Source organism: Zalophus californianus, chromosome 3, assembly GCF_009762305.2.
Source record: "Zalophus californianus isolate mZalCal1 chromosome 3, mZalCal1.pri.v2, whole genome shotgun sequence".
Lineage (NCBI taxonomy): Eukaryota > Metazoa > Chordata > Mammalia > Carnivora > Otariidae > Zalophus > Zalophus californianus.
The window spans coordinates 150,583,520-150,597,578 of NC_045597.1; the positions used below are offsets into that span (position 1 = coordinate 150,583,520).

At 38.7% G+C, this 14,059-nt stretch overlaps 2 protein-coding genes across 3 annotated transcripts in view; one reads left to right on the top strand and one right to left on the bottom strand.

Annotated features, from left to right (window-relative positions):
* The window catches only part of COL5A2 (collagen type V alpha 2 chain), a 373,443-nt gene extending 366,453 nt beyond the window's left edge, over positions 1-6,990 (bottom strand). The window contains exon 1 of the mRNA XM_027590567.1: positions 6,811-6,990. The gene's annotated coding sequence lies outside the window, so the exon portion shown is untranslated. The remainder of the gene's footprint in view (positions 1-6,810) is intronic.
* A 2,470-nt stretch (positions 6,991-9,460) lies between these two features.
* Positions 9,461-14,059, top strand: part of WDR75 (WD repeat domain 75) — a 33,331-nt gene continuing 28,732 nt past the window's right edge. For both annotated transcript variants that reach the window (XM_027591031.2, XM_027591032.2), the window contains exon 1: positions 9,461-9,614. In XM_027591031.2, coding sequence (XP_027446832.1) covers positions 9,529-9,614 — 86 coding nt within the window. In that variant the 5' untranslated portion in view covers positions 9,461-9,528. The remainder of the gene's footprint in view (positions 9,615-14,059) is intronic.

Here is a 14,059-nt window from a genome sequence, read left to right on the forward strand (position 1 = left end):
TTTATTTTCCACTATGAAATATCTATTGATATTAGTTATTTAGGCTATTATATAGCACAAGTGTTATAAAACTATTATTACTAGATAAAAGCTCCTCTACTAGAGAAACTCTACTTCTATCATTTTACCCCTATTATAAATGCTTGATTCTTAGTTTCTTTTTTTCAATAAGTTCTTTGAAGTAATAACTTTATTCCTAGTACTCTTCAAAGATGACCAATGATTTTGTTTTGTTTGTATTATGATGAACTCATGATTTTAACCATATGTTTCAATCCACTGCAGTTATTATTCTTTTTGATATTCAAAATGTCCCAACTCAGTGGGACCATCTTCAAGCTGTTCCTGAGTCCATTTTTGAGTCAGGAACAGCTGAGTCAACCCCAGTAGTCTTTGATAGCTCTCTTGCTCTGGTATGATAAGATGTTTTGTACATCTGTGTCTCATACCTAAAATCAGCCATTTCTTCAAGCAGCTTTGTTTCCTTTTAGTGGAAAATGGAATTTAGAAGCCATATATGGGTGTTAAGAGTGCCCATTGCTACTAAGTTAGTGACAAAATACATTTTTAAAAAACAAAATACATCATAAATTCATAATGATGATTCCAATTCAAATTTAGAACTATCTTCAGATGTTTCTAATGGGCACCCAAGGTAGAGAACCAGTAAGCTAGGCCTAGCCTGTCTCCAAACACAGCAGTATTTTTAACGTTGGTCTTTTAGCATTAAAATCAACTGGAAAGCTTTTAAAAACTTGATGCCCAAAAAGAAAGATCTCAAATCAATAACCTAATTTTACACCTTAAAAAAACTAAAGAAAGGAAAGCAAACTAAACTCACAGCCAGTTGAAAAAAATAAAGATTAGAGTGGAGATAAACTAGGCAGAAAATAATAAACAATAGAGAAAATCAATGAAACCAAAATTGAAAAGATCAACAAGATGTTTCATTGACAAATATTTAGGTAGACTAAGAAAAAAACAAGAGAGATGATGCAAATAACTTAGATGAGAAATAAAAGTGGGGACATCACTACCAATCTTACAGAAATAAAAAAGAATAATATGAACAATTATAAGCAAACAAACTAGGTTACCTAGATGAAGTGAGAAAATTGCTGGAAACTTATGAATTACCAAAACTAACAGAAGAAGAAACAGAATTATTTCAACAGACCTATAACAACTAGAGACTGAATGAGCAATCACAAACCTCCCAACAAAGAAAAGTTCAGGACCAAATCGCTTTACTGGTGAATTTTACCAAATATTTTAAAAAATTAATACCAATCCTTCACAATCACCTAGAAAAAATTGAAGATGAGGAAACAATTCCTAACTCATTCTATTAGGCAAGCACTAGTCTAACACCAGAGCCAAAACACCACAGAAAAGGGAACTATAGGCCAATATTCCTTATTAATGTAGGAATAAATATCCTTAGAAAATACGAGCAAACCAAATCCTATAGCATATCAAAAGGATCATATGCCATAACCAAGTGGTTTATCCCAGAAATGGAGGAGTGTTTCAAAATATGAAAATCAATGTGGTAATACAGCACATTAATAGAATCAAGCAAAAATCCCACATGATCATCTCAACTGGCACAGCAAATTCATTTACAAAATCCAACATCTTTTCATGATTAAAAAAACACTCAGCAAACTAGTAATAGAAGGGAATTTCCTCAACAAGATAAAAGGAATTTATGAAAAACCCACAGCTACCATCATACTCAATAGTGAAAAACTGAAAACCTTCCCCCTAAGATCAGGAATAACACAAGGATGTCCACTTTCACCACTGCTATTCAGCATTGTATTAAAGTTCTAGTCAGATCAATTAGAGAAAGAAACAAAAAATATCCAAACTGGAAAAGAAGAAGTAAATATTCATAGATGACATGATCTGATAAATAAAAAAAATCCTAAAGAATATACAACAAAAGCTATTAGAACTATAAATGAAATCATCAAAGTCACAGGATACAATATCAACACACAAAAATCAGTTTTATTTCTATACACTAGCAACTGAGAGAGGATACATAGTGAGTGCTTAATGGTAAAGGGTTTCCTTTTGGAGTGACAAAAATGTTCTTGATAGATACATAGAGTGAAGGGTTGTACAACACTGTGAATATATTGTCACTAATAAAAACTTTATGTTATGGGTATGTCACCACAATTTAAAAAAAAAAAAAACTCTGATGTCCAGGTGACACTGCAGACCAATTAAAATAGAATGTCTGGGGGTTGGACCAGGTTGCATTATTTTCTAAAACACTCCAGGTACTTCCTGTGTATAGCTAAGGTTTACTACTTGTTTATACATAGTAATGAGAATTTAGTAAAAGAGTGGTATCAATAGCTAGAATATCCTTTGGGGATATGACTGGCATAAAGTATTTATTAACGTCAGGTACTTAAAAGCATAGGGTTTTGCGTAAGTACATTTTTATGGGGATAGGGCCTCAGAGTCTACTTAAGGGCTTTTTTGCACAGCTGTCACTAAAATGTGCAACTTTTTTAGCTTTATGAAGTTATTCCCTATTGCCTAGTCTCTCAAACTGAGATCTGAGAGTTCACTTAGAATTTTTAAATTTTGAGATGTCATTTTGATAATCTGAGGAAAAAAAAGTATCAGCATAGCAACAAAAGTTCTCTTTTACAGTGATATTTCCCAACCGAATTACATCTTCAATCTGCAAAGAATAAAATATTATTATCTATGTTTCCTGTCTTCTTGGACACCCTCCATTCTCCCTTCCTACCTCCTAAACCAAGAGTCAACATAACTCTTCCATAACGGACCAAATAGCAAATATTTTAGGCTTTCATGACATACGATCTCTGTCACAACTACACACCTCTGAGTCTGTAGTACAAGACCAGTCATAGACAATACATTAACAACTGGACATGGCTGTGTTCTAATAACTTTATTTTCAAGAGATATCACAGGCCACTTTTGGCCTACAGGCCAGTTTGCTAACTATTGATGTGGAAAGAATGTGGAAAAGATGATTATTTCATATCTCCTTCTCTTCTCAAACTTCCAACAACTCCTTCCCAATCCTTATTTCAGTTGATCATCTTATTTGCTGTTTCACTGCAAAAACAGAGAGCAAGGAAAAGAAAAATTTCAAAAGCTCCCAGAAGTACATCTTCCCATCTAACTGCATCTTAATCTCTTTTCATTTCTAGAGCTGAAGTGTCTGTGCTCCTGGCAAAGGCCAATTCCTCTACTTATACACTAGATTCCAACCTCTCTCACCTATTTAAGAAGTGTGCCAGCAATTATTTCCTTACTTCCTTTCATCGTCAGTTTTTATTTCTCCTGTGTCCTCTTTCTGTTAGCCTATTATCTGCTGTATCTCAACCTTAGAAACAAAAACAAAAGCCCTGTCTCTTGACATCACTTCCCCTCCAGCTATCATGTTTCTTCCTTTCTTTGTACACCAAAACTCTTAAAGAGTCCTACTATCTCTAACTTCACTCCTCCATTCTCTCCTAAACCTGAAAATCAGATTTTCACTCCCATCACTCCATCAAAACTGCTCTTACCAAAGTCCCCAATGACTTCCACATTGCTAAGTGCAACAGTCAATTCTTTGTCTTCCAGTTATTTAATCTATCAGTCACAATTGACAAAAAGATCAGTTCTACCTCTTTCTTCATTTGGTTTTCATGGCATATATCCTTCCGATTTCCTTCTAGAACTGGCCAGTCATTTGCCGGTTTTCTCTTCATCTTCCTGATCCCTAATATTAAGGTGCCTCAGGCTCACTCCATTGGTGACCTCAGCCAGTCCCATTGCTCCTCCATATCATCTATATGCCAATGACTCCCAAATTTATATCTCCAGCAGAGGCCTCCGCACTAGATTCCAATAGGATATCCAACTGCCTACTCAACATCTTCATTTTGATGTCTGATAAGAAGCTTATACCTAGTTCCACCCTCCAAAATCTGTTCTCCCATAGTCTTCCCTTCACAGTACATAGTGATCTCAATATTCAAGACTCCCAGGTCTAATCTCTGGAGTCAAGTTGTCTTCCATTGTCTTACATACATTTCTTCTATCAGAAAATACTATTTGTTTTACATTCAAAATATACCCAGAACACAAACATTTCTCACCACTCTTATTACCCAAGTCTAAACCACCACCATCTCTCAACTGCACCATTTCAAGAGGCTCCTAATAGGGCTTCAAGCTTCAATCCTTTCCCCGCATCAGTCTCTTATGTATAAGAATCAGAGTGATTCTGTTAAGAAGTTAACCTAGAGACTCTCAGTTCCTGTCAAAATGGAATCAGACACTCCACTCTCTCTCTTCTACTAATTACAGCTAAAAACTCTAAACAAAACACAAAATAAACTAACAGAGGCCTCTGCAAGGTAGACAAAAGTGGGTGGACGAGGTAGGAAGATGAGGACTCCAAGTAGCGACAAAAATGAAGCAGCTCTCTCTTTCCGCTATCCCCATCTGGGAGTAATGTCCCCTGTGAGATGGAGGTCTTTTAATTCTCCTGGCTCTGCCCCAGATGAGATCCAATAATAAAGGTACAGTGACTCAGGAGCAATAACAATATGGGGGAGAGGGAGATGGCAGTGGTGGCCCCATATATTCTTTGCCCTCACTAATTAGCCCCATTACAGGCCTCACTGTGGAAAAGTATACAACACTGTGAGAGGAAAAACCCTGGGTTTTCTCCTTCCTTTTCTTTCTTTCTTTTTTTTTTTTTTTTTTTAAGAGAGAGAGAGAGAGAGCATGAGCAGGGGCTGGGGGGGAGGGGCAGAGGGAGAGAGAGAATCTTAAGCAGGTTCCATGCCCAGCACCCCCAGTGCAGAGCTCAATCTCACAACACTGAGATCATGACCTGAGCCAAAATCATGAGTTGCATGCTTAACTGACTGAGCCACCAGCTGCTCCAAGCCTGGGCTTTCTAATCAGAACACCAGGAGGAAAATAAATAGAGCCCAAGAATATAAAGAGTATCACAGAGGAAAGAATTGGAGAAAGGGATCCTTTAAATCATAAATACTGGGCTCACTTCTGAACTGTGCATGAACAGCCAAGGCTGGAAGGATTTTAGCAGGATCCAGGATCTCTTAACACAATATCTGGGATAAAATATGAAATTATTCAACACACAAAATCAGAACCAGAAAAATCTCAATAGCTCTGAAGGGAAAGGCAATCAACAAACACCAACCCCAAGAGTACCCAAATGTTGAGATTACTAGAAAAAGACTTTAATTCAGTAATTATAACAATACTCCAAAAAGTAGGCAAAATTCACTTAAAAGAAATGGAAAGATGGAAACTTTCATGAAAAAAAGAGGCTGTAAAAAAGAACCAAATGGAAATTAACCCAGAACAGATCATAGACCTAAATATTAAGTGTAAAACATAATATTCTTCATATAAAACATAAGAGAAAATCTTCATGAGCATGGAATAGGTAAGGAGTTCTCAGATACAACAACAAAAAAAGCATGATCCATAAAAGAAAAAAATTGAAAAACTGTACTTCATCCAAATTTAAAACTTTAATTCCATGAGAGACACTTAAAAGAATGAAAAGACAAGCCACAGAATGGGAGAAAATATTTACAATTCATACATCAGACAAAGGAAGTGTATCCGAAATAAAGAAATCTCAAAACTCAACAGTAAGAAAACTGTGAAATGTCATTAAATATGACATTTATTAGAATATATTAGATGAGAAAAATAGACATAAAAAAGTGGAGATAATATAAATTATCTATACACAAAGGACCATTAAAGTAAATAAAGGACTGGGAGAAATTAAATCAAATGATTTACCAGTATTTTATAATAATGTAAATATTATAAATGGTGTCTGAAATACAAAAATTTCCTTTCAAAAGTAAAAATAAACAAACAAACAAACAACAAAAAAACAACAACCACCCAATAAAACAATGGGTAAAAGATTTGAGGACCTTGCACCAAAGATGTACAGATAGGAAATAAACACATGAAAAGATGCCTAACAGTCACTAGTGAAATGAAAACTAAAACAATGGAGTCCTACTACAAATTTAATATAATGACTAAAATAGAAAATCCTGACAACACCAAATGCTGATAAAGATGTGAAGCCAGTAAAACTTTCATATATTACTGACTGGAATGAAAATGGTACAGAAACTCTAGAAAAACAGCCCAACATTTCCTTAAAAATTTAAAGATATCATTTGACCCAGGAATCCCACTTATTGGTATTTATCCTAGAGAAAGAAAAACTCATTCACACAAAACCCTACAAATGAATGTTTAGAGCAGTATTAGAAAGGGGGGGAAGACTTCAACAAAAGAATGAATAAACAAACTGTGGAATATCCATACAATAGAATATTACTCAGCAATAAAAAAGAGAAAACCACTGATCTACCCAACATGAATCTCAAATGCATTATGCTAAGTGAAAGAAGCTAGACTCAAAAGGTTTTGTACTATATGATGCTATTTATTATGAGTATCTGGAAAAGGCAAAACTGTAGGGACAAAGAACCAATCAGTAGTTGCCTGTGTTATGGTTAATTTATGTGTCAACTTAACTGGATCGTGGGGTTCCCAGATATTGGGCTAAACATTATTTCTAGGTTTGTCTGAGAGAGTATTTCCAGAGGAAGTTAGCATTTGAATCTATGGACTCATGGACTCAGTAAAGCAGACTGCCCTCCCCAATGTGAGTTGGCATCATTCAGGGCCCATTAAGGACCTGAAGAGAACAAAGAGAGGAGGAATGAAGAATTTGTTCCACTCTACCTGACTGTTGGACTGGGCCATTAGTCTCCTCCTTCACTTAGCCTGGATTTACACCATCAGCTCCCCAGGTTCTCAGGCCTTCAGACTCAAACTGAATTACACCAACCAGCTCTCCAGGGTGTCCAACTTGCTGAACGCAGATTGTGGGACTTTTCAGCCTCCATAATTGAGTGTACCAATCCCTTTAAATGGATAGAGAGATCGATCGATCAATCTTATTGGTTCTGTTTTTCTGGAGAACTCTCAATAATACAGATTTTAGTACTGAGAGTGGGATGTGGCTGTAATTAACAAATACCTGAAAAGGTGAAAGTGGCCTTGGAACTGGATAAGGGTACAGGCTGGAAGAGTTTTAAGGTGTGTGCTACAAAAAGTCAATATTGCCATTAAAGGACTTTTAAACATGATTTTGGCGAGGACTCAGAAAGAAAAGAGGAGAGCTGGAGAGAACTAGGGATCTGTCAAATATGCTCAGCTTCCCTTCTCAACAAGGGAGCCAAGCTTTCCTAGCTCTCTTCTATGAAATGCCTAGGGAAGTAACTGATAGTTTAATAATAGCACATGCAGAGCGTATCTAGCCACCTTCCATCATCCTCAATATCATCTTAATTCTTTCTGGTCCTCCAAACGCTTTAGAAAATTTTGCTTGTGTACTAGTGCTTGAGAGCTAATCAACAAAGATTGATGTATTACTATACAAATGCCAGCAAATGAAAGAAACTATCAGACTTAGGAAGCAGAATTCATTATACTTAACAATTCTTGGCAAAGTGAAACCCCACACAATCTAAATACAGATAGCTCTGGCTATCTTCCAATTGTTGCTTATTGCTGCAGTATCCATAGGCAATATTGCTTGCCTGATACAATTTCTCAGTCCTTTTCCCTTCTGATTTCTTCTTAAGAAAACATACTCTCTTGTAACTCTCTTCTTCCTATGGATTTTCCCCAAACTTTAGACTAAAAGCTAAGTTAAATATTTTCCCTTTTTGGCTGCCATTAGTTATTCCTCCTAGTTTCCCCAATAACTCATGTCTCAATTCCACAAAACATTCCTTCAAAATAAAAATGTAGATATCTTTCAATCCTGCAATACCTATTCTAGGAAGCTCTCCTATAGCAATAACAACAAATTTATGTGTTCTATAGCACTATTTGCCACTTTAAAAAATGGAAATGACTAAATATCCACTTTTGAGACAATGATTTCATCAATTATGGTACATTTACAGAATACTATGCAGTCATTAAAAAGATAAAATCTGTTTGCAGTGAAAGCGTAAGAGAAAAAAGAATTCTGTAGTGCACTGTATTGAAGAATAATGTTAAGGTATATATATATATATATATATATATATATAGAAAAATATCAGGAAATTTTCAATGGTGGAGAGATATTTGTGGGATATAAGATGGGCTGGGATCATTCTAACCATATTTCTGTACTGAAATTATTTTACTGCAAATCTGTACTAACGTTGAATTTTTTAAATATTTTTTAACCTGCACAACTTAAATACACATTCATCATGTTAAACATCCTCACAGAAATCTTTTTTTCTCATGTTACGGTCTTATTTTCTTCAGCACACAATCTGATTTACTTGTCTCTCTCCCGTTGGATCACGTCTGTCTTGCGCTGTGCCTCACAATAATTATTAATAATTGTTATTTGTCTCCAGAAAAACTGAAGAGATACCATAAATTTTAACACATCAAGAGGTAACGCGTACAAGTACAGATCTCCTGTTCCCGCTAAAATTAAGCGGTCAGTGGCTCTTCACTCTTCGTAATGACACAGAGCTGGCAGAGAGGATCGATAAATGTTTACTGGATGAGTGGATAAAGATAAGCACCTGTAATATACAGGGACCACAAAAAAAAAAAAAAAGTACGTAACTTTACAAAAAGGAATGGTAATAGAGTGTTAAGGCTTCCTCACCCACAGGCACGGTCGACTAATGGGGGAAGCTAAAACCAAAGCAACAGGCACAGAAGAACCCGTAGCAAGACATGGAACTTGGGCGGGGGTGGGAGGGAATGTCAGATCAGTCCGAGCGGCTCCATCGAATCGGTGAAAGAAAGGTGCGCCAGAATCCCGGAGCAGGAGCCAGGCGTCCAAAGGAAAAAGCAAGGCCCTCGGCGTTGGGGAGATTCTACAGGAACCTATGGGTACGCTCGGCGGAACAGGAGAAAAAACGGCTAACGGGTGGGTGAACAGCTATGCAAAAAGTAGACAGCTACCTTTCCACCCAAGAACTCAACTGCGCGGCCGAGTAACCAAGCGGTACGAAACGCTGGCGTCATCTCGCAGAGACCGAATCAAAGTGGAGAAAAAAGCGGCCTGGTGGGTGGGGAAGGGAGGCCGACTGGAGGTCACGTGATAGGACACCCTTCTCTTCTGGCGGAAGAAGATATATAATCAAATTGACAGGGCCAGAGAAAAGAAAATTAGCACTAAATAAAAGTTCAGGGGTGCCTAATATAAATTCATTGTCTCTATGTCTCTGTTTCGCTTCTACCTTTTTACATGTGTCCTAATTTGACGTTGCCCACACAAAAGATGGCGGCACAGGCGCTGGGTCCTACCATCGAGACTGAAGCCTAGAGGGGCCCAGGCACGGTTTATGAGGGCTGCGACTCGGGTTCTACTGCCCGGCCTCCATAAAGGAAATTCGGGGCGGGCCCACGAGCGTGAGTTCCTGCATCTGCGCAAAGATGGTGGAGGAGGAGAGTGTCCGCGTGGTTCGTTGTGGCGGCAGCGAGTTGAACTTCAGGAGAGCGGTGTTTTCTGCAGATTCTAAGTATGGGGCCACCGCACATTGCCAACCGGGCTGGGGGACGTGAGTCGCCGGGGGGGCGGGGGGGTAGGAAAGAACTGTCAGGCTCGTCCGCACTCGCAAACCCGCGTTCTGGGCTCAGGGAAGGGGGAGAGTGCGGGGGAGCTCGCAGGGCACGCGCGAGGCAGCCGGTGCCTGAGCGCTGTTGAGAGTGAGAAACCACTTCGTGCCCTGGCACCGCAGGCTGGGGCGCGCTTCTCCTTCTCAATACAGTTTACCTGCAAGTAGATTCAGGGACCGGGGGCGGATGCGCGTGCCCAGACTCGGCTCCGCGTTGGGGGCGGCGAAAAAGTCCAGGTACAGGTTTTGTACGCTACCGCTCTTGCAATACCACGGGGAGTATTTCTCTTTCGGAAAGAATCGGGACTTTGAGTTACTGAGAGAGTGAAGATGTCCGTTTTCTCCACACTGCCCTATCCCTGAAAAGGTATTTTGGCAACCTTTTTGCAGCTTTTCCTGGGTACGGATGTTAGATTCTATGCGGGGTAATAACATATAAACCTTGGTCCCTTTTCTCAGGAGTTCAGTATAGCTGGAAACCACACTACTCGCTGGGTTCAAAACCCGGTTCTTCCATCGTGTGAGCTTTGCGAGTTTTTAATCTTTGCCTCAGTTGCCTCATCTGTAAAACAGGAATGCTATTTTGTAGTCTGTCTCACAGGGTTGTTGAGAAGGTTAATTGCTTTAAGACATATGAAGCAGGTAAAATAAGCCTGGCATTAATGGCTCGGTGTGTGTCCGCTGTCATCATTATTGCTCTGTTGTCAGCATCATCTAGAAGTGACACAATGTAGGAAGAGATTTCAAATCATTTAAGGACAGAGTAGCCCTTAGTAAAAACGCTTTCTATCTTAGAAGAGTAAAGATTGTATCTTAATGGAAGTTTGTATCCCTCACAATATCTTGCTTATGAGTGTATAATAGTTGTTGAATGCATACATGACTGAAGGAATTTTCATAAACTGTCCTGGAGGCAAAAAAAAAAAAAAAAGAATCATCCTTGGTCTTTACATGAAAGAGGGTTTTGTTGATATTCATCTTCTAAATCAGGAAGAAACCCAGACTTCAAGAGGGTGCCAAAGTTCTGCTACTTTGGACTTACATCTAGATAGCCAGTTTCTTGTTCCAGTGTACTGGAACTCTACACCTTATTCACTATAAGAAGATTCACTGTGTTTCATTTGCTCAGTCCTACAATTTAAGTATTTGTCAGTTGTCTATTATAACAGACTGACATAACAAAAGCTAAATTTAATATGGATCCTACCTTCAAGACCTTACAGTCTATGAGGAAAAGAAATTAATTAATTTTAATTTAAATAATTTTATAATTAATTGATAATAATTGTAACATGTTTCATACTGTGGTACTTTGGGAGTTCATAAGAAGGAGAGAGTACTTCAGACTGGTGAGGTTCCTGAGGAAGTAACCTTTAGGCTAGGCCTAAATAGGTGAATGGTATTTTGACTAGGGGATGTGGACAGAAGGCATTCCAAATAGGGGGCACAGAACGAGCAAAAGGAATGAACAGACTGTGGTACAGTTAGCTAGTGTGAATGGTATATGAAGAGAGCTAGTGTGGTTGGACAAGGAACATGAAGCCAGTTCTTGATTGTTTGGTCCAAAGAGTGTATTTTTTTTTCCCCTAGATGGAGGGTGGTGGGAGGTAACATGGTTGTGGTTTCTTCAAGAAAAATTAATCCAAAAACTGTGTATAAAACTATGTAATAAGTGGTGGAGAACAGCAAGATCAGAGGTGGGTTGGCTTAGCATACTTGAGGTACAGTGTTGGCATGGAAGGGAGAGTGATGTAGTGAAAGTTTTCCTTCAGTAGGAGGACCTTGAAAGACTAATGGGAGTTTGCCCCACCGGTGATATTGGGGGAGGACATCCAGGCAAAGTGTGCAGCTTGAAATTGCTGGGGTGGGGTTGGGGGTAGGGAGTTTCATGTGTGTAAGTCAGTATAGTTGCAGCATAAAGGAAGTGGTAGGAGAAGAATCTGGAAAAGTATAGACAGGACTTAAAAGACGAATGCAGGCATCCAAGCAAGAGATTGCTTTGGCCTGAACTAAGATATATTGAAGATGAAAAGACAGAATTTTGGAGCGATTTGGCAATTAGGATTAATGAGAAGATGTTGAGTTCATTTTGGGGCCTGATGAGTGTAAGGTACCTGTGAAACAACCGGGTGGGCCAAGCAAGCAATAGGTAGAAATTCAGTCCTGAAGGCTGGGGAATTTGGTGAAGATTTAGATGTGTTGTTGTTGTTGTTGTTTGGTTTTTGTCTGTATAGAAGGTAGTAATTAAAATCAGTTCTCTAGCAAATTAATAGGGTTATAATGAACTCATCAAGGATTTGAATATTATCTAAAAGATACTGTAGGGGTTGGCTAGGTTATACAGAAAGAAGGTAATTTTGTATTTTGCTTCAAGGAACTTACCAAGAAAGCTGAAATAGTAAATAAAGCAATAGAATTGTGGAATTTTAGCTGTCTCCTCTTGGTCACTGGGGCCTCTTGGAACGAGGACACAGAAACCGTATCTACTCTGCCTACCTGAGAGGGTTGTTATGAGAGGCAAGCCGAGAGGTGAGTACACATGAGAGTAGGTGGCATTCCTGTATCAGATATTACTGACTCCTGGTCCAGCACTGTTTGTATTACATCCTGTTACTCCCCCCCTTTATAGGATGCTCTGCATTAGGTTGCTAGGGTATAGAAAATTTAAAAAAGTGGGTCATTTTTGCCTTTTGCACTTAAATTCCCACAAAGCTAATGTCCAACTCTAAATATTTTTCTTTTGTAGACCATTCTGCGTACTGCTGCTGTAATACTTTTCCTTAAGTGTTACTGTCATAGTGTTATGACTCTCACCCTTATTCCTAGTCTTACTCCAAACCCTATAACAATCTTCTGTTGCCTTCCTTAACTATAGCTCTTTTCTCTGGCTTATGAGGCTTCCCTGATCTAGCTTAACTCTGCTTATCCAGTTGTGTTTCCTGACATAACCCACTGTACGCACTTTTCTTGTTAGGTACATTTCCTGTCTCTTGTAGGTTCTGTGTTCGTTATTTCCCAGCTTTTGCTTATGCTGCTACTCTTTTTCCTTCCCAGCTCTTAAATTATGCATCCTTCAGAGCCTCATTTAAGTTCTGGTTATTTACCAATAATGTTGGTAAATTCTCCCAACATTATTCAGCCCATATGTGGCAAAGCTGGCATTCGAACCCATTTGTACTTGACTAGTTAAAAATGCACTTTTCCTACCATACTGTTTTTCTGTTATTAGATTTATAAAAAGTACACACACCCTTCCTCCCCTGAAAGAGCTTACAGTCTGGTAGGGGAAGTCTTTCAGTATGCCATGTGGTAAGTGCCGTGATGGAGCTAAGCCTACCTATTATCTTGTAGAAACATTCAGAGTGGTGCTGATCTGGAGTGAGAAAATGTGGGAAGGCTTCACCTGAGCTGAATCTTATCTTAAGGAAATATAAGAAAGAGTGTTCTGTGTAGACTGAAAAATTTACAAAAGTATAGAGAGAGCATATCATTTGGGGGCTTGCATTCAAATTTAAAGCCATTCTCTACCTAGGAGCAAGGAGAGAGGAAATTCCTTTCCTCTGGGGAAGCATATCAGAGTCAGGTGTTTTCTTGGCACACCGTACCCCCTCCCCCAACCATCATCTAAGGACTGCCTAGAGAACCCATTAGTACTAATGGAGTGTGTCCGTGGGGAGTACAAGGTTGTTGGAGCTGTGAACCACTTGAGTAGAGCATGGTTTTCAAGTGAAAAAGTAGTTCCAGATAGACCGGCTCAAATCACCAAAGGCCTTAAGAGTTTAGATCATATCCTAAAGGCAGTGGCAAAACACTGACAAATTGTAATTTAATTTTACCTCTAAGGAAGTAATGTCAAATTTGCAAAATTAATCTGGTATGAGCAGGAAAGATGAATTGAAGGGCCACACCTAGAGACTGTAGGAAGCCCTTAAGAGTGGTCCAGGCTGGAGATGCTAAGACTCTGAATTAAGGTACTCATGGGAATAAAGAGGAGGATCCAGCCAGAAGGGTAACCATAAATCTCAGATGTTTTGTTGCTTGAACTTCCTTAATCTATTAGACAGTTAAACACAACCATTTCCTGACTTTCTCCTGGCTACAGCACTTATAAAATGCATCCTGATTTCAGAGAGGTGAATGTGTGAAAAAGGAAGTGTCTTAGAACTGATAAAATAGGGTAATGGTAACCCTGGTCGGCATTAGAAGATTTACTCTTTTGTTACTTTGTAATAATTTTTTACTGGTTCATTTTATCCATTTAGTTTACCAAATCTTTGAGGATCCTGTTGGTTCCGTTCAACAAACTAGATTGGACATTGGGAATCAAAGATAAATTAAGGCCTTTGTCC